This window comes from Colius striatus, chromosome 5, assembly GCF_028858725.1.
Source record: "Colius striatus isolate bColStr4 chromosome 5, bColStr4.1.hap1, whole genome shotgun sequence".
Taxonomy (NCBI): domain Eukaryota; kingdom Metazoa; phylum Chordata; class Aves; order Coliiformes; family Coliidae; genus Colius; species Colius striatus.
The window spans coordinates 35,205,363-35,227,250 of NC_084763.1; the positions used below are offsets into that span (position 1 = coordinate 35,205,363).

Consider the following 21,888-nt stretch of genomic DNA (forward strand, 5'->3'; position numbering starts at 1 on the left):
TTAATTTGCACCACAGCTATATCATTTCATGCCTCAGATTTTTCTTGGCCTTTATAGAGACGTTTTATTTGCTTTCTTCCCATAAACTTGACTTCTGTAATTTTCTTGGCTCCCATCTGAAGCATCAGAAATAGGTCTTAACCAGAAACAAGACAGGTTGCTTGTATTGGTGCTTGTATTGAAATACAAGTCTCTCAGGCACCTTTGAGATACATTCAGAAGGTTACAAATTCCACCTGCCAGATCTGCAGTTGCAAAGAAATCTTCCACCAAATCAGATTGGTGGAGATAACTTTCTTTGTATGGCAGTGGGCTAAAACTGTTAGGATTGCCTAATAACTAATAGAGTAACTGCTAATGAAAACCAAAATCAGCAGCTAAACCCTTGATCAGCCCAGATGTCTCTGTGATGTGTACTAGTGTGTCTGGGCCTTTTGCAATAGATCTGCAAGTTGTCATAGGGAGTTGGTAAGTTTTGTGTGGCTCATCTGCACCAGAACATCTACCAAATGCTCAAATACAGTAATGGGGGACAGGGCTCAGCAGTCTAAATGGTCCTTTTCAGTCCACGTTCATATGATAATTTTATTTTTCACACAGGCTGGGCAGCTATGCAAAGCGAGGAAGATAAGTGATGTCCTACAGTAAGGGCATCATGAAGTGGCAGATTTTCAACATGCTTAGTTTCTAGATGAGTGATCTGGTAGTCTTTCACTAGGAGCTGAGGTCATGAGCATGTGTGTAACACTACTTGGACAGATCTGCTGAATTATCAATAACAATCTTTTCTAAAAAATCAGAGCTGCAAAATTCAGCACCAGTTTTTGTTCTGATGCTGTAAAATGCCTAAGCCTTTTTTTCACAAAAGCCTTTATTTCAATATATCTTAAATTTCTTACTAAAAGAATTATTCTACTATTATCATTTAATCCAACATGGTACGAACATGGCATTTGACAGTCTAAAGCTGAAAATTCCAGCTGTCTTTCTGGATTACAAGCATAAAGTTTTACAGCTGTATGTGGCAAGACCGTAGGGTCAGCAAAAAATGAGACTGAATTTTTATGCAGATCAGTAAAGCTGCTGCTGAATGATTATTCTTCGCTTTAGTAGGACTCCCAAGATACCAAATGAGGCATATTATCTTCTCTTTACTAGCAGACCTATCTCTCAAGGGAAAGTTGAAAAATAAGACATGGCAGGGAGTACAGGAAAAGGGTTTCAGCATGCTTTGAAGTTTTCAGCCCAGTGTGGCAGCCTAAAATGCAGGCATGAGGGTCTGATTGAAGGATCGTCCTGGTTCCCACTCCAGCAAAATCCTCAAATTAACAGCTGCATTGTGTTAATTTGTGGTATAATACAGCAGCCCAGAGGATCTCCTGACACTATCCAATACAGGAACTGTGTTGGGACCTCCTGGTAGGACAGCATTGGGGCACAAAACTACACAGAGGTGCTAAGCAGCCCACAAAGCAATCCAGCAAGGACATGCTAAATCAGATGGTCCTGAAGCTGTGCGGGGGCCTCTACAAACCCATAAGAGGAAAGAGTATTTTAGCCACTTGACCCTTCCTGATTTCTGGACTGAGCCTCTGCTTAAATTAGCATGGCTCACATATTTCGTATATGTATGTGGGTGTAAATATTAATAGTTCTGTTACCTTTTTCTGCTTAAATAGCTGTTCTCATCTCTGCTGGGGAAGAGGCAGGCATGAAATTGGAATGTGCTACACCTGGGCTACTGAGGCTGCCAAGAGCCAGGCAGTGCCCAAGCACTAAATTTCCTGTCATCCAGGAGGCTCCCTGAAGCTTTCTCATCTCACATGGAAAAATCTTTATTCACAGCACCGGCAAGTAGGGATTTGTTTACAGAATAGAACCATAGAATCATAGAATGGTAGGGGTTGGAAGGGACCTTTAGAGATCATCTAGTCCAACCCCCCTGCAGAAGATATAAGCATTAAATTTTATCAAATAGGAAAAGTCAGTCTTGTGGGAATTGCTGCTATACAACAGTGCTGAGCACCTACTGCCAACCAGTTAGAATTATCCTTGATGCCAGAGGGTACTGGGGTTGTTTCCTCTACCAGGAAAGCAAGACCAGAGGATGCATGGGCATCCATGCTGCAGTACAGCATACATACCAAACGTTCTCCTTCTCTATTTGGATTATCTCTACCACTACCCAATCTCAAACTTCTCCAAATCAAAACATGCAATCAGTAGTCAGTTCACCACATCATGCCCTGAAGTGCAGTCAGGATGACTCAGAGTGCAGCTTTTCTTGTCCAACTCTTTCAAGAGAGCCATAAATCAGTGGGGTCACAGTCTCAGCTTTTGCCTTTGGCTCCCCATAATATTTCTGCCTACATATCATATGCAGCAATGCACTGTACACATATATGCCCCATCTCTCTATGAAAGTCTCTGCCCTTTGCATAATCACATGCAAATGGGGTCACTATACCACAGACTTTTAACTAGCCTTAACTCCTTCAAATATCACTTGCAGTAGAAGACCCTAAGGTTTATTCTCATTCCACTGTGAATTTAGCCAGAAGTTAAAAGTCATATTTTTTTCTAAAAATGCAATAATAGCCTAAGTGCACACTTTCATTCATTAACCTCATGATGGAGACAGCACAAAACTCACAGGGCTGAATTCTAACCTGAGTTCAACTTGTGCACCTCAGTGCAGTTGAATGCATAGAGCTGGGCACTAATTTCAACTCACACATGGGAAATAGAAAGGCTATTTAAAATGTACTTGTGACTATACAGGAATTACACATATAAAAAATTACTGTGGTGCAAGCCTACCCATCAAGAAAATGATAGTCTACAGAAAACATAGCTTACAAACCCCTTCTTCCCCATCAGTGACATTAATTGCTTTGAAAATATTGTCTAACCACTTGCTATATTGGCTCCCCATAGAGATTCTCTTCAGATTTGTGCTCCCATTAAATGGACTAAAGTGTTTGTGAAGACGAGGAACATACTTGACTACTGAATTACTTTGGCATGAAAGATCCCTCTGTAACAAGAAATAATGACTTTTATACAAGACAAAGCTTTCCATGAAGCAGAGACAATGCTGTAGACATTGTTAGAACTGTTCTGTGCATTTGACAAAGTCCTTATATCCACTTCCATTAATTTAAAAAGGGGGAAAAAATAAAGAAAAAAGTAAAGCACAGAGTCTGTAGCCTTCCAGAAGTGTCTATGTACATAAAGAGAAAGCAAAACTGTGAATGACATGAGTCATGTGAGTCAATTTTCTGTTCCCTCAGAAAGCACTCAAATGAACACATTAATCTACAATGGTGGATAGCAAATAAGAGCTTGAGTAGAAAAAAAGAGAACATCTATTAGCAAATGACACATGAAAATATAAGGAGATGTATGGCCTTTCAACATCTAGGTCATCAGGACAAATACAGTTGAAGTGAGCAGTGGTGGAAGTTATTCCCATTTGAGGGCTCCAGGCCAACAGCTACAACATCAGAATTATTGTTCCTTCCCAAGAAATGAAGGTATGACATTTCTGTAACCCTTTGCTCATTTAAATTCCAAGAGCCTTGATATTTGATAATTTCTAGTAAATGCATGTACGTCTTGAATGCTGTGCTACCTTGCATCTTATTCAGCATTATTGCTGAATAAGGGTGCAGTAAAAGTGCACTTGGTTTCACACCATTTAACAACTTCTTTTCATTAGTGCAAATAGTCATACAGGTTACAAACTAGTGGAAAATCAGACTATGACTGTAACAAAAATTCTCAATCAATTTGAAAAATGATGGTACATTTACCTTTAAAAAAACTCTGGATTGTACTTACAATGGCACTAAAAATTTTAGAAACATTTAGGGAAGGAGTATCAAATGTAAGAACTCAAGTGAACAACAGCACTCATGAAGGATGTAGACTGTCAGTCCTTCAGGCTTTCTCATTTTCTAGCATCTCCAAAATGCGATTGATTTCCCACCATGTTTTTTAAAAATCAATAACATATTTTCAACTACAAAAGACTTTGCAGAAACTTACTGGGAACATGGAATAAAGACGGTAACTTTTTTTTTTTTTTTTTAGTTTTTTTTCGGTGAGGAATTACATAAGCTTAATTTAGCATGTGATGAAATTCATGCAGTCTAAGATGGCTTGAGAGTCAGGATATGCAAGCTTGAGGACCAAACCTGGGCCCTCTTGCAGAACATATCATGTGCATCAGAACACCCAGTGAATTTACTGTTTGGAGGCAGTTTGGAGATTTACAGGCTCCTAACCTACATTGCAAAGATGGTGATCAGAAACTGGAAAGAGAAGTCAGAAGCCTAGTCCTGCTCTGCATCCTTTCAGCCATCCTGGAGGTGGTATTAGTAATCTTCAGTGAGATAAATCCAATGAGAAGTGCTCAGCAACATGAGTAAGGACTCTACAATCCTGACCTATATTTTTGTTTCTGGAAATAACTTTTTTAATCTGTCTGTAGATGAGGAAAGTAAATACTAAATTTCACCTCTTCCCCCACTCACATTGCAATGTTTATTTAATGTACATTTATATGAAGTCTGATTCCCCTGCTGTGTTTCTGCTCTCCCACCCAATTTGCCATACAGTGAACAGTGCACAAAATAAATTTAATTGATTTGTACAGGTATTAAAACAGATTATCATCTACACACATGTGAAAAGCAGACACTCTTTGTTAGCTAAATGAATCATGCAACTATAATTATTTACAAAGGTTTTCAGAGAGCTGAGTATTAGCAGGGAGTAGATCATGTTAGACATCAAAAGAATTTCATGTTTATCCATCAAATGACAAAGAAAGTCCAAATTTAACCGTGAGATGATTTGTATATCCAGAAATAATTGATTTAAAACAATTGGATATTAGAGTCTGGATATTAAGAACTAAATTTTCATACAAAGGCACTTGATTTAGATATTTATGCAAAACATACACATGATGAAATGCATCCATTTCCAGCACAGATCAGAACTGTCCATCCAAGTGTCAACTACAAATAAATGCCTCATGCAAAACATGAAACCAAGCACATGCATGCAGCCCCAGCTAGATATTTCTGCTTAAAATCCATGGCTGCCCACCACCTAGAGGAAAATATTGACACATTGACATATGGCTCATAAATGTGCAAAGTAAATATCACACAATTGCTACCTCTAGCGTTCAATTAATAAAGGAGAACTCCAGGAGGGCACACTAATAGTCCTCCTCTCTCTTGGAAAGGTTGCAGTCTTAAATATTTGAGAATACTGTTACCTGTTCAGGTTGCTCCTCTTTACTGCCTCTGCCCACCCTGGTGTGACCAGGACATCAGGGCAGCCATCAGCTCACAGCACCCTCTGATGCGGCTGCAGCAGCAGGCAATGCTGGGTGCCCAGGGAAGAGCATAAACCAGGACAGGCATACAGTAGTCTCTGAGTGCAGCACTAACAATGACTGCACTTCTATGTTAAATGAAATTGTGGAATGAAAATGAATTGCCTGAAGGTAAAGGAAGCAAGCTGTGTAGATGTTTAGTAAGACTCCTTTTGTGTGCAAAAGAGGGAGGGATTTTTTTCCAAGGGCATGGGATGCTTTTATAAATCAAGGCTATAGAAATTGCAAAAGAAATTATAGAGTAGGTTTTTTAATCAAATGTCTATGACAGCTGAATTAAAATATTATTTAATGGAGTTAGGACTAATATTTGAAGCTTATTTTTCTTTGTTTCACAGCCCAGGAGACCACTCTGGTTTTTTATGCCTCCCTGATGTATGAAATCACTGTAGTGTCCTTTACTTCAGGAATAACAAAGGCTGGAAAAATACTTTTCTCCAGTAATAAACTTGTAGATGGTGTGATATTTTTTCCCTTCTACACTAAATAGAGTAGAAGAGATGTGTCTCCTTATTCAGCAATGACCAGTGCACAGCTTTGACCCAAACCCTGTTGTATCAGTTGACTTTGAAAGGCGACTTAACAACAACGTAAACTCCAAAGAAACTGTCTCCTGTGAGTCTGATGCTACTGCACAATTACAGACATCAGAGCTTCTACATTTTGATTCACAGAATACTTAGGAATCTGAATTCAAGGGATCTTTTCATACACTTAATGTTAGTTCCTTATGTACTTTGTGGCAGAAACATCTCAGCACAATGCCTTAGCAATAATTATTGTTCCCAGAAAAGTATTCAGGAAAGGTCAGGCTTAGTGTCTAAATGCAGAAAAATCTAAAATCTTGATATAGTACAATAAAAAAAGAAAATAAAAGAACAAATACTTCCTAGTAATGCTATGAAATTATTGATCAATTCTAGAAAGGTACCAGAATTTATTTCATAGCTATAAAATTTATTTTATATCTACATAGAATATTTCACCACTGAAAATCACAAAGGGCTTTATAAACTGAGCCTGAATTTTATCTTCTGGTTAAGAGAAACATAACAGCTGCTACTTTCAAAATCCTGGCCCAATTTCTAGCAAGCGTTTCCTTATAACAAAAGTCAGTCACTGCTTTTGCAATGTACCATCTAAAGTATCATGTGCAGGTTCAAGTGTGGTACTCTCCCATCCTCTGGCCTAATAATCCTCCTGGTGTATTATTGTCTAAGGTTCCTTCTTAGCTAATGGAATAAAGGAAGCCTGATCAAATTTCAAAGGGTCAAATACTGAACATATATATATAAAAAGATTGAAATGAAGATTGATTGTGGTGAACCCAGATTTTATCCAGGGGTGTTAGTGGTACTAGTTTTAAAAATCAGTGAAGTAATAATTTAAAATTCTTGTTAAATAAAATCTTACAGTGAAATTAAACAGTTCTAACCAGAAAATAATATATTCTTTTGTAGTATCACAATTCTGAAAACAATCTCATATGATCTTTCGTTGCTTAAGTTTTAAAGTATTTATTTATGGTACTCATCACTGACCTATTCTTATTTTACCTACATTTTTTAGGTAAGCTATTTGCACAATAGTCCTTCCTTTAGCAGAGAGGTTTGCGATTTTATTATGGCTAAAGTGTGTGTACAGCTTTGCCAGGACAAAGCAATTACATCAAGTGCAGACCTGGTCTAGCCTAATGATGACACAACTAAAACACATGTTCCTTTCCTCCTGGGACACCTAAAACCTGCAAAGGTGTTACTGCAGGTAAATAAGTCTTAGAGGTTCTTCAGTTTCATTTGTTCACCAATCTATTTGGCATTAGTGACAGAGGATGTCATGGGAAAGAATTTAAAGTACTTTTTTGAGACTGGGCAACAGAGAACTGGCCCAATTTTGTTTTTCTACAGTTACTCGGCACTGCAGAACTCTAAATAAATATAAAGTCATTCACAATCAAACAGGCAAGCAAGAAATGATAAGTGTTTTGACAGTGCTCAAAATACTTTGAGGTATTTTTAGCATATTTCTGAATCGTATTAGCTTATCCCGTAATAGAATATAAATGAGCCCATATGGCAGAGATGTAATTATGTTCCATGTGAGAAATCCCTGTGGTAGATTTGGGGAAAAAAACTCACCAGATGTGCCTTCTGGAGGGCATGATTTACACATGATTACCTACTCATTTGCATTGAGAAGAATATGAAGTAACACAATGCTAACAACATGGTAATGAAAAGGGCAAGCAAAGATTCCAGATCCCTGGGGGTGCTGATCCCTCTGACTGACATCCAGTTAGGAGCAGGGAATTTGTCCCTTTAGGGAGTACATTTTATGAAGCGATCTTTGATTATGTGAGCATAGTAATCACGAGTCTTAATTATTATTACTGTAAGAGAATGGGCTACAAATCTCCAGGGAACGTCTCTGTCACAGATACTTTGCCAGTAACTGCTGAGAAAATGAGTGTTTTCCCAAGGATCACTTTCATTCCAACCTGATATTTAGCTGGAGTTTCTTTGACTACTAGTCATGAAACATTAAATATAGATTAGAGGCAGAGAGATGCCGAAAGTTAAAACTCACCGGAGGTGCACACCCGTGCACTTGAGAGACAGCCTCAAATGTTGTCCAGATGTTGTAGCAACAAGGCTGAGGGTTCCCAAGCTGCAGCACAGCCACAACAGAGGAGAAAGTGGATGTTTAGCATTCCATATGCCTTCTGTATAGTTTACTTGTAGTGTGTTAATTTAGCAGAAAGTACTAACAGCCTGTTAGCAGGAGATGTTACCAAGTGTACACTACTCCAAAAGAAAGAAGAAAATCTTTTATAGCAATAAAGGGAGCAATTCAAAGCATGTAATTGATTTTCCACATTTTCAAACTGTGATAAGACTAAGCTTTAGCAGCAGAAACATGTGCCTGCAGTTTCGTCAATGTTCTATAATTAATTAAAAAAATAGGAACCCATAACTTATTGGTTAGATCATTAACATGCATTGGGCATTTCAGTGGCTATTGAAGAACTTGCCAAAAGCATGTCATCTTCTAAACAGACTCAGGGGTGGTACGGACTGTTTTTTGACACAGTACATGTTTTTATGATTATCTAAAATCATTCTCCTGCAGGAGGAGTGGGGCAGAAGAACATCAAGGCTCTCTTAACAACATACTGTCATGTTTATGTGCTCTTCGTCTTCCATCTTTTTCACTCTGGAGGGCCAGAGCAGTGGCAGGGCAGGGCTCCCTTCTTTGCTCACCCTTGCAGCATTTCCAGCAACTTGCTGAAAAGCATGGCTTCTGACAGTCATGCTGCTGTCCTGTTGGTAGGGTGCTCTCCGACACTCGCCATGAACCTCCCTGGTCTTGTCCACCAGTGGAAGCCACACCAGAGTAATTTCCAAATGCCAGGCAATGCACTCACTGCAGAACACCTGGAGGAGCCTCAGATGAACTCCTCCAGCTGTCATTGACAGATTAGAGTTCAGAAGTAACATGTAGAATTATTTAAGCCAGTCTTTTGCCTCAAAAAGCCACATAATTATATCAATAATAGCTGCATAAAACGCAATGATTTGATGGTTGCATCAGAGCTTAACTTCTGTGAAGACAGCTCATCTGGATTTAAAGGCTCCAACTTACATGTTTCTCCCACTTAGCAGTTTTACTGTTAAAAGTGTGTGCTTGTTTCCATATTAACCATGTCAAAATTCACCAGTGGGCTTCAGAAAGGTTTTAGGGTTCTCCTGGCACCAGGAAGAAGACCGCATAGAGTGCAAGGGCCAAAAATAAAGAGCCAATGATCAGACACTTGTCATGCTGCTTTGAAAAGAGTTCACCTACTAATGCTTTGAAAAGAGGTCATCTAGCTGTCCTCTGAAACTTTACAATTTCGGTCTTCTTCCCATCTTGCACTCTGAGAAATCTAAGATGATTAGTAATTCCTCCATGAACAAAAAAGAGGGCACATCTCCAGAATAACCTACTTATCAAGATACACAAAGGAATACAGAAATTTTGAGTACTATTCCCACTCTCTTTGCCTTAGAGCAGAATGTGGACCCCGACTTTAAGTCTCAGTGGGCTTGCTAAGCCCTGAACTGCAGACTCAGACTCCCATTGCATTTCAATGAATATTTGAGGAGAGCAATACAAACCAAAACGGTGACACTTATCAGGACCCATCAGAGAATAGCAAAGTTTCCAGTGGTTGAGGTAGTTATGGTGGGGAAAATGTAGAGGTTCATGTCCCCACATGTCATTTGCCCCAATTTGTACGTTATAAGATCTGCCAAAGTGAGAAGGAAACACCTTGGAGGGATGTCCGCCCACGGCCAAGAGGGAAAAGGGTGTTTGCTGCAAGTGAGTAAGGAAACCTTGTGGCATGTTGAGAAGCTGGCAAGGCTCAATGACAATCAAACAGGGCAACAGTAGGGTAGGGCGAAAAAAACCCTCAAAGACCAGAAGCGAGCTGGTTCATGTTTATTCCCTCAGAACAGCACAGAGCATCCCCCACAGTGGATGACTTCATAGGTTTGAAACTAGGTAAGCAAGCTTCAGAGAACAGGAAATGGGGATACAAGATCCTTTAAACTGAAGTATAAAGGTTTGAGTTTGTCAGCCAATGTGAGTAACTAGATAAGCTTGTCACCAACTCATTACCATTGGGTGCCAGGTGGCAGTGGATGATGATCTTGTATGGCTTCTGCATGGACAAACATGAGGCAGAGGTCAGCATCCGAACCAAGGCAAGTGCCTGTGGCTATGGCCTGGAGATAGAGGAAAAAGGACAGCAGAGGCAAGGAGTCCCTCTGGCCCTCCATGAGCAGGGATGGTTCTTCTCAAATCTGGGGCAGACTTTGCTGGTACATACAGTGGTGAGTGATGCATTTGGGGTGCCATGCTCTTCCATCATAATGAAGGGTTTTAAAACACATGCAGTAGGTTGCATGGCTGCTCAGTAGACTGAGTGACATGCTTGCTGTTCCCTCCTCCCTACAAAGCAGTATATTTGTAGAATCACAAGGCTTTTATTCTACCAAACAGTAAAACTAAAAGGGCAAATACAGGTAAATTTGTTCTGTTACGTAATCTGACAGCCTGGAAGAAAAAGGAAAACTAACAAAATCCATAATAGTTGCTCCATCACATCCCTCCTCCATATGTGCCTCATCCTTTCCATAAGCTATGCAAGGGGAAAACAATGGAGGATGGGGGTTACCTTCCCTCGAGCTTAGTGGAGCTGTTTTTCAGGGAGCACCATAGGCACTGCTGTTCACACAGATACACTGCCAGTGGCTGAACACAATGGCTCATCTCCAGTTCTTTGCAAATAATCATGCTAAGTGTGAAGAAACACCACAGATCATGCAAGAGTCCCATCACAGGGACAACAGGGATGAAGGTACTCAGCTACAAACATAACCAAACTCTTGACAACCTCAACTCTTACAGCTTTCTATTCTCAAAATATGATGAACACTGCACAGTCAGTCCTCAAGAATAAACTGGGATCTGAATGAATTATATTCTGGCAATGGTTAAAGCAAGGTAACTTCCAGTGAGGTTACCCAAGAGGGCATGGGCAAGCAAGCAGCAGAGTATAAGCCAAAGTAGCATTGGCCAGGAATGTTGTAATGGCACATACTGCCCATAACTTCCTCTGTCAAATGCAGGGATTAAGAGCAGTCAAGATAGCCTCCACCCTGTGTAGGTGGGGAAAAAACAAAAGAGCCAGCACATCACTTGTGCAGCCAGGAAAATGAGCCAATTTAGCACAGCCCGGGCAGTGCTGCTGCCAGCAGGACATCCATGGAGTTCACAGGGGATTGACAATGTTACCTCTGAGGGAGCCCAAGATGCAGCAACAGGCATTGAAATGGTGGTAGGCAAACTGTCAGAGTGAACTGACATGCTCTGGTCTTGCTCAAACACACTTCACAGTCTGTGGCTATCAGGCCTGTCCTCTGAGCATGGTAATGGAAGTTAAACAAGTTACCAATAGCAAAGCAATAGCAATTAACCTGAACAAGATAAAAGGACAAGTCATGCAACATCCATGATTCATATTGTTAGTCTCACTTAAAACACAACAAGACTAGCACTGAGTCACAGAATGTAAAACAGCTATAAAATATCGGAATTATACAAATGAGTATGCAAGGAAACAGCATCAAAACATCCCACCTGAGAGATACAGGCTGCTTTCATTTCTCTTGTGATCTCTGTCATCAAACCACCCCATGACAAATTGCCTTTAAATTTGTGTTGTAGCAAGTAATTAACATTAGTCAAGTTATACTAGAACTAGACAAAAATACTGTTCTCCCTTACCCGAGAGATCCTGGTGATACTATAATTCCCCCTCCTATGCTGCACTACTGATGTGCAGCATAAAAGTCTATTACTTCAATATTTCTTAAGATAGTTATTTCTAAGATAGTTCATCAAAAATACTTTATATGGTGGCTGACACAAGTCTCCCAACACAGCATGTTTCTATCAGCTCAACTGTTACTGTGAAGTTTCCACCTTAGTGCAGTTCAATCACACCCAAGACTTTCACGTGCCTTGGGATACTTGGACAAGGCTTGTGGGGGTCTCACTGCAGCACTGATGACATCAGTGGCTGGATGTGGGTCTTCATTGCTAAGATTAGAGTTTATTTATTCAGCCTCAAGATAAGCAACTTAATTCTGCTGATTTTAATGCAAACAAGGGCAAGACCTCATGCCTGGAAGACTCTCTGATGTGGTTACACTGAAAGTTTAGACTAAACCCAAGTTGATATCTGAAACACAGTTGTCATGGCCTACAAAATCAGCATGTTTTCTTATTTATTTTTTTTAAAACATTATCTATGACTAAACTAAATGGTACTGCTTTTATCCAGAAAGTGTTGCACTTGCAATTACATATTGCTTAATAAGGCCAATTTTGTTAATTCACCAAAATCTCTCCCCTATGACAGAAATGATATGTACTTCTCCATTTAGTGACTTAAAAACACTACGTAAAAGTGAAGAGTGATTTTCAGTTGGCAAGTGAATGCAATTATGCCTTTCTTTCTTTCTTATAGGGCATAGTACTATCTAGTCTGCTTTAACACTGTCACCGGGCCACACTCAAACAAATGCTTGTAATATGTCCAGAACCTAATCTTGGCATGCTTAGTTTGTCCTCAAACAGCTATTTCCCATCTCAAAATGCCTGGAAATTTTTAAAAACTAAACTGTGAAAAACAAAGCCAGAGCATTAAGTCACCAAGCCTTGCTTCCTAAACCAGTTAACCATGCTGGTTTTGGCTGGGGGAGAGTTAATTTTCTTCATAGTACCTGGTATGGGGCTATGGTTTAGGTTTGTGCTGAGAACTGCATTGATAAGGATGTTGTCATTATTGCTAAGTGGTGTTTGCACAGAGTTGAGGCCTTTTCTGTTCCTCACCCCACCCCACTAGTGAAGTGGGCTGGGAGTGCACAAGAAGCTGGGAAGGGACACAGCCAAGACAGCTGACTCCAAGTGACTAGAGGGATATTCCAGACCATATGGTGTCATGCTCAGTAATAAAAGCTGTGGAAGAAGAAGGAAGAAAGGGGACATTCAGGGTGATGGTGTTTGTCTTCCCAAGTAACCATTATGTGTGACAGAGCCCTACATTCTGGAGATTTCTGAATACCTGCTTGCCCATGGGAAGTGGTAAATGAATTCCTTGTTTTGCCTTGCTTGCATGTACAGCTTTTTCTTTACCTGTTAAGACTGTCTGTATCTCAACCCATGAGTTTTCTCACTTCTACGCTTCAAATTCTCTCTGCCACTCCAGCCTGGGGGAAGTGAGCAAACAGTGGTGTGATGCCTACTTGTTGGATGAGGTTAAACCACAACACTAAGCCTTTTTAAAAATGACAGTACCATGACTTCAAAACTGGAGCTTCAGAAGAAAGCACTTATCCGGTAACACCTGTACACTGTAAACACACAGGAAGCAAGGGGTTCAGTCCAAAGCAATAAAAACAAAGTTCCCTTTCTCCATATGAGCATGAATCATCGCCTAAGTCTTCCAGCTCAACTGATGAACAGAGTCAAGAGACTTAAAAATACGAGAAACATTCACAGCTATGGACACTTCTAATGGGACCAAATAGCTAAAGGACTTGCATTTTTACATCACTATTTGAATTCAGCACCCATATGATCCATTCACTCTAAACTGGCATAACATGCAGAGCAAGGATGCCCTGGGTTCAACAAGTGCAAACAACCAGAAGAAGTTTAAGAGAATTAAGGGGGGATAGGGGAAGTGGGAGCTGATACTCAGATTTTGCCTAGTATTGCCACACAATCCTTCAGTGCTAAAATTGGAAACATCTATTAAATAGTATGCAATTCCAGTGTTTGAGCACTAGAGGGTCAATTCCTGAAGAAAACAAGAGCCCTACCTCAGTTTCCTTATTTTTATAGGTAAGAATTTAACTTCTTACCTCTTCAGTTGTCATGAATTTTACTAGCTGAAGCTCTTTATGAGGCCCTTCAGCACTAGGATGGAGGAGCTGTGTCATACAAAGACAAACTTTTTGCAAGAGTACTCTCAATCATTTCAAACTACATCTGCCACACCAAACCCAAAATTGCTTTCTCTAGTCAGCTGTAGGGTGCACACCTTTTCAACAGAATTACCGTGTTGGCCTGGAAGTTCTCTATTGTAACTGGAAATGGCAAAAGACTGATGAGGTTCAAGGCCATAGCCCATTTTGAAAAATATTGATCTGTACATGTACAGCAGCCTCTTCTCATGCCTAATCATCATCCTTTTGAATAATAATTTTTTTAAAAAGTCCACTTAAATAAAAGCAATCCTCAGCAAAACCTGTGATTGTAGTTGTGCCCAGCAGCAAGCACTGGGATGGTGGCAGAAGGGTGGGCCTCACCCTAAAGGCAGAATTCAGTCCTACTAGATTGCAGCCTTGCCACTCGTTTCAAAAATCCCAATCCCAATGCACATATGGGGCATTACTATATGAACAAAGCAGAAATCTTTCTCCTTCCCAATAGGATTTGTTATGGAAACAGCATATAATTTCTTTCCAATACCACAAATTTGCCACTACATTAAAGAGCATTACTATTACTGAAGGATGAAAAGCAAATGGGCATCCCCAGTTCTCCAGGCTACAGCCCTCTCCAGGGAAATGGCGATTCTGAGTTCCCCTTCATTTCAGGCTATAAATATATCCCATGAGAGAACACAATGCTGTTGACTAAGGAATGCCTGTCTAAATATCCTGGAACAATCAACAGATTTGTTTTTAAGAGTAACCTAAAACATTATTGATGACCGCAATATGTCATGCAAAAGACATCTTTGTATCATATTAATAATGCATCTCAAATACCATTATGTGTTGACAAGCAAAAATACGAAAACGTAGGTGAGTCAAACAGCACCACAGCATTCATTAATGACTGTGACCTTTGCAAATTATTGCCCTGTGAAAGTTTTGCTTGCTAACAAAAGTTAGCAAGCAAAAAAGCATGGGACTGCTATTTCAAATTATTTTTAAATTATCATATGTGCTCTCTAGTATATATATATTAAAATAACTAAGATTGAACACAGGGCTTCATCTCTGCAATCTGAAAAATATCCCAAAGAATCCCCAAAGGGGATCCATATCTCCTGCAGATTACGAACTGCAAACATTAACAATATTTCACTCCAAGAAGAAACAAGTCCATTATTCATCTTTGAAAAGTATTTTTTAAAAATAGGTCCTCCCATCCCTATCATAAAGTCTCTATTACAATTAAAGGTGTTCTCCCACGCATAAACAAATCACACACATTTAGCTGCAAGAAAACAGATCCGTCAAAAGGCTCAAATGTAATTATACACTGACCAAAAAGAATTCCACTGCAACTGAAACGGAATGGCTTGTACCTCAGGCCATTAGTGCTGACAAGTACAACTTTAAATACTAAAATTGAAAAGACTTGAGAAAAAATGTGCAAATTATCTCAGAAAGCAGGAACTATGTTTATATAAGACAAAATTTTAAATGGTGAAAAAAATGCCCCTCTGTCTTACCTTATTAGAGAAATACTGTTAAGCTTCGCTCGGTTCTCTCTGGTTGTTTATGCATCACGATTTGAAAAAAGGAAACAAGCCAAAAATCATTTACATCTTCCTCCAGATCCACATAATGAAACACTGTACTAGCTTTCAACACTGGAAATCAGGTTTCATAATTAGCCAGTCATTTCCTAACAAACCCATGCTTACAGAATGGCTCTTTAAAGAATGAATTAGGGAAAAAAAAAAAAAAAAGGAGGGGGGGACGGGACATGTTGTGCTGAAAGGTTTAGAATGCATGTACTTTCCACAAAGCTGCAACGCTCCCATGAACATATCGTTTAACTCTAGATTAACCAAACATTCCAAATTCAGGAAAACAAAGCTGTATCAGTCACTAAAATATTCTAACAATATTGCAACATAGTCTGAGTATCATTTTGAGCAGTGAGAATCTTTTTTTTAAATTTTAATAGGAAAGGGAAAAGAAAGGCTAAGTTGAGACAACCCTTTTCTTTTAAAAAAGAAAGAGAACCAGTGATCTTTCTTTTCCTGTCATATAGCAGATCTCCTCTTGAATTTCACACCACCAGTCATACCCTGTCAGAGATCTTGAACAGTTTACATTACTTCTTTTGAAGGATTAATCTAGACTGGCCCAGAGATAAAAACTGAAATGCACAATGAATTCCTACACTGAATTCCAGCTTGTTACTGTGAACTCAATATAAGAAAAAAGGAATCTCACACATTTTGTAGTATATACACTGCTTTCACACAGTATGAGTTAGTCAGAGGAAAATGTAAAAGGACAAGATAAGTTTTGTACAAAATCTCAATTTATTTCAGAGAAATTAAAAATATGGTATTTAATATATATAAATTTCTATTCCTCTATAAATATAGATGATCTTGTGATAATAAACAGAAATAAATGCATACCAAATTCAAATAATTTTGTATTTCAGGGTATCATAGCCATAGGTAATGTTTATGAACCTAAATACAAGCATTTGTTATATATATAAAAAAAGTTTAAAACACTACAATCAGGTGAGAAGCATTCTGCTGTTTTTCATACAGAATACTAACTATTCAAACTCATCTGTTGAAAGTTACAATTTATTTTTTAACCTTTTTTTTTGAGCAGCACGATCCCACACACCCAGGAGCATACAAAGTAAGAGGCATACTGCACACATAGTATTGTACCATTGCAGCATGCAATATCACTGTAACAAACAAATAAACAAAAGGGGAGGTGGGGGGGAAAGACAGCAGAGGCTCTTTATGGTCTTAATCCTACCAGAGTGCTTTAACATTCTGGTTTTCTGTTTTCCCTTCGTTTTTACTACTGGCAAAAATCATCACACACTTATAATGTGTAATGGATTAAATGTCAACGAATTAAAATTCAAGGGAATGGCAATGGCTCCAATGTTTTCCAAGTGTATGGATATAATTATAGGAAAAAAAAAATCTGAATTCTGCATGTTATTCTGATGAAGCTCTTTTTCGGCCGAGGGCAGTGGGAGCCCCTCTGGGAGCAGCCCCACTCCCTCGCTACCACCCAGATCTTGCACTGACAAGGTGCTTAAAAAAACACCTCAAAAGTTTATAGTGTCCACATCACCTCCTAAGCCATCGGGTCTGCTACAGGTGCAGATGGTGATAAACCTCAACTCCTAAAACAAAACCAGCCAACTCCTCCTAAACTATCTGGTGTATTTAAATAAATCTCATTAAACTGTGACAGTGTAGCCGTCGGCCGATCGCCCAGGCGGGGCAGGGAGACACTCCCTCCGGAGACAGGCCGGGCATACCTCGGGGCAGGGGCTGGGTGTCGTTTCACATGGTTCTGCCGGGGTCAGCGGGGCTCGGCTCCGCCACGGCCGGCTGAGGCGAGGCGAAGTAAAGTACCGTGGCTGCGCGGGGGTCCGTCCTCCTGCCACGGGGTCGGCGAGGGAAACGGCGCCCCTGCCCGCGTCGCCTGCCACAGCCGTCGTGCGGGCCGGGTCTGGGGCCCAGGGCCCGCAGCGCGGGACCCATCCCACCTCAGGAAGCGCCGCCGGCAGCGCCTCGCTCCGAGCCCTGCTGCTCAAGCCGCCCGAACTCCAGCAAAGCCGTAACAAAACCTGGGGGGCTCGGGGGAAAGGGGTTTGGTTTGGCTTCTCTTACCAACAGCTTTTCCCATCCCACCGTACGAAACAAAAATACAACGCTTCTTTAATTAAAAAAAGGAGAGGGGGGCAAGGAAGTAAAATCCGCAAATGGGTTGCAAGTGTCCTATATAATTAAAAAAAGTTATATTTATGTAATTTAAATACAAATATACTTACAAAATCTTACAGAGGCTATTTACATCCCTCTCCCTCAACCTGACAGTGCGTTCGTTTCCCACAGGAGACAGCCCGAGAGCAACCAGGAGGCACAGTTGAGCAGTCCCAGGCGCAGGGATCCCTCACTGACTCTTCCTCTGCTCCCCGCAGCCTGCTGAAGCAACTCTTAGTCCCCAAAGTTTGCCCGGGCTTGATAAGGAGCTCTTTTCCAATGCTGAGCTCCCCGACCTCCAGCCACCCCCCTGCCACACCCCCTGGCCCAGCTGGCAGGGGTCTCAGACAGTGGTTTCACCCTGCTTGCTGTTGGTGAGCCTGGTGTAAAACTTCCTCCAGGAGTTCAGTGTTTTTCCAGACCAGATCCAGAAGCCCGAGGTGATGCCCACGATTAAGGTCATGAGATACTTGATCATGAAGACAGTGAAGTCAGGGCTCATGGTTGGGTGGTGGCTGCTGTGGCTGGGGCAGGGGATGGCATAGCTCTTACAGCTCTGCGTGACCCAGCTCCTTTCCCACTGTTCCCTAAAAGCTTGCTCGTAAAAATAGCAGGCAATGACGATGGTGGCTGGCACTGTGTAGAGGACGCTGAAGATGCCTATCCTCACCATGAGCTTCTCCAGCTTTTCTGTCTTGGTGCCATCATGCTTCATGATGGTCCGGATCCTGAAGAGGGACACGAAGCCAGCCAGCAGAAAGGAGGTGCCGATGAACAGGTAGACAAACAAGGGGGCCAGCACAAAGCCCCGCAGGGCATCCACGTTGTTGATGCCCACAAAGCAGACACCGCTGAGAACGTCCCCATCCACCTGCCCCAGAGCCAGGATGGTGATGGTCTTGATGGCTGGCACAGCCCAGGCAGCCAGGTGGAAGTACTGGGAGTTGGCCTCAATGGCCTCGTGGCCCCACTTCATGCCAGCAGCCAGAAACCAGGTGAGGGAGAGGATGACCCACCAGATGGAACTGGCCATGCCAAAGAAGTAGAGCATCATGAAGAGTATGGTGCAGCCCTCCCGCTTTGTGCCCTGTGCTACAGTGCGGGAGCCATCCTCTGCGAAGCGCTCATTGCAGACCACCCTCTCCTCAAGTAGGAAGCCGGCGATGTAGGCCACAGCCACTGCCGTGTAGCAGCCTGAGAGAAAGATGATGGGCCGCTCGGGGTAGCTGAACCGCTTCATGTCCACGAGGTAGGTGAGGACAGTGAAGAGGGTGGAGGCGCAGCAGAGCACCGACCAGATGCCGATCCAGGTACGGGAGAAGCGCAGCTCCTCAGGCCCGAAGTACATGAGTCCATAGAGGCGGCCAGGCTCGCAGGGCGCCCCACAGTCCTTCTCCCCCAGGAAGCGATAGTTCAGGTAGGAGGGCACCTTCAGCGCCCGTGGGCAGGAGAAGCGCCCGTGGGGCTCGCCGGGACCCATGCCCCCGGGACTGCTGCCGGTGCCCCCGCGGTGGGGGTTGCTGGTCCAGCTCTCGGGGCGCAGGGCGGGCGTGGGGGTACCGCGCTCGGAAGCGTTTTGCCCCACGCAGAGCTCGCCGGCCCCGTGCACCGGGAACTTCTCGCAGCGCAGTGTATCGGGCCACTGGAAGCCAAACTTGTTCATGAGGGCCTCGCAGCCCTGGCGGGCCCGCTCGCAAAGGGAGCGGCAGGGAGGCAGGGCCTGCTCCAGCACGGTGCACACTGGGGCGTACATGGAGCAGAGGAAGAACTTGAGCTCGGCCGAGCACTGCACCTTCACCAGCGGGTAGAACTGGTGCACCTCCAGCCCCGCGTCCTCCTGGTTGGTGTGGCCCAGCAGGTTGGGCATGATGGTCTGGTTGTAGGCGATGTCTGTGCAGAGCGGGATGGAGATGGGCTGGCAATAGCCATGGTCCGGGATGGAGATGCCCCGCTCACCGTTGTACTGCCCCCCGGCCGGCAGCGCCGCCGCCCACAGCAGCAGCAGCAGCGGCGGCGGCAGCCGCGGGCACCAGCCACCGCCCGCTTGCCGCCTGCCAACTTCCCTGCCGCCGCTCGCCGCTGGCCCGCGCCGCTCGGCCATGCTCAGTCGGTGCCGACTGCCTGGCCGGGCTCCTGCCGCCCCGCCTCCGCCGCTGCTGCTCCTCCCGGACCAAACTTGCGACTCATGAAGGGAGCGGCGGGCAGGGACGGGACAACCCCGGCCGCCACTCGCGCGGCTGCGGCGCGCAGCTATGCCCGCACCCGCGGCAGCGGCCGCCGCGCCTCCAACTACTGCCGCCACCGCCTCCAACTACTGCCGCCACCGCCTCCGACTACTGCCGCCACCGCCTCCAACTACTGCCGCCACCGCCTCCGCCGCCGCCGCCGCCGCCTGACCATTGGTGCCGGCCCCTCGAGCCCGCGCCCCTCGCCTCGCCGCGCCGCGCTCTCTCCGACCGGTTTCCAGGCGCCCCGCAGTCTGCCTTTCACGGGAGGGAGGAGCCTTGAAACCGACGCCTAACTTTCCTGCGTAAAGGACTGTCTCCCAACGCCTCACCCGGGGGCGGGCGCAGGCGGGCGTTGGATTGCCCCCCGCCGCGCACAAAGGCGGCGATGGCGGCAGCGACGGGGGGGAGGGGGGTGCGGCAGCGGCGCGGGGACAGCCCCGTGCGGTGATGGCGGGGAGGCGATGGGGGCGGGGGGGCTGTGGCTTTAGGTCGGCGGCGCTCAGGGGCAGGGGAAGGCCGGGCCCGCCGGGGCGGCTCGGCTGGACGCCAGAGTGCCAGTGATGGTTATCCCGGGGGCTGGTTTTGGATTCCCGGTTAATGACGATAGTTGAGGCCATTGAGCCGTGCACCTCGGCGGGGTCCAGGGCCCATCCCACTCGTTATCTTCTCCGGCGGAAGGGCAGCCGTGCTCATTTCGGTTCCATTCACAACCCGCCGAGGGAGGTTTCGGGATTGGGGAGGTTTGGGGGGTGGGTAGATTTGGCAAATAGCAAAGGGCAGGAGAGGGGAGGCCGGCGCTGCTGTCAGGAGGATGCTGCAGGGAGTCGGGAGCAGCTGGGCAGGATTGCAGGACTGAGCTGTGGAAGAGGTTTGTTGCAGTAATTCGGGGGGGCGGGGGGGGGGGCTGTGCGCGCGCAGCGACAGTTGGAGGGCCGTGACCGAGAAGTGGCCTGGCCACGATGTCCAGCCGCATCGCTGACACGCATCTTGTGCTGTGCCACTGGCCACAACTCGCCTCCCTCCAGAGACGCTTTAAGTATCTCGCGAGCGACTTATTACCAGTATTTTATGTGCGTCTTCCTCCTACCGTGTCTACAGCAGCAGCCTGCGATACGAAAATCAACACAGCAGGGCTTTCGCATTCCCCTTCCTCCCTCTGCCCAGTGGCAGCTATTCCAGCTTAATTCGAGATGAATGCTGCGTGACTTGCAAATATCTCCCGTCGGGTTTTTGAAGTAGTCACTATATTGTGGGAAAGGAGTGAATGAGCATCTAAAGCCCTGTTGGTCACGCAGAGTGGAGGCCCTGTTGGCTCTTCCGAAATGCACAGTCCAGAAAAAAATGATGGAGACGGAATGAGAGATTTACGGTACTCACTGGCATTCAGTAAGAATTATAAACTGTGCTCCTGAAAAGCAGGAGGAGAATCCTACCACATAACATTCTGTAACCAAGCCAAGTGGATGTGAACGTCCTCATATTTGTCCAATGGTTAATGCTGCCATTGAGCTGAACCAGGCATCCAGCTGTCTTCCTTCTCTGCAGCATGGTCCCACCCCTTTCACATTACAACCTAATGAGCTGCAAAAACCCATTAGGAATAAGACAAGCCCAGCATTTATTTCTAGCTGTCACAGATGGCAAGAGTTAATAAACGATATCTGTATTTCTTGGATAGCTACAGATAAAATTTGGACCGTGCTATTTAGGCCACTTTCTTTCTCCCAATAGTACTGTCCCACATCCAAACTAATTAATAGCAAGATCCATACTGTGTAGTGACAGCAGGAGTGGGATCACGTTTACAAATTGCACAACCTTAAATATCTCAGTTGCTGATGTTGTTTACCGACATTCATTGGATGGGACCATAGTTCAAAAATGATATGCACAAATATCTTTTGCCGTCT

At 43.8% G+C, this 21,888-nt stretch overlaps 2 protein-coding genes across 2 annotated transcripts in view; both read right to left on the bottom strand.

Moving 5' to 3' along the window:
* The window catches only part of CDK14 (cyclin dependent kinase 14), a 440,472-nt gene that overhangs the window by 81,100 nt on the left and 337,484 nt on the right, over window positions 1-21,888 (bottom strand). The window lies entirely within an intron of this gene.
* On the bottom strand, window positions 16,497-20,222 carry FZD1 (frizzled class receptor 1). Its single transcript, XM_061996378.1, has one exon. It carries the CDS (start codon window positions 19,849-19,851, stop codon window positions 18,094-18,096), a length of 1,758 nt encoding a protein of 585 aa, XP_061852362.1. The 5' UTR covers window positions 19,852-20,222; the 3' UTR covers window positions 16,497-18,093.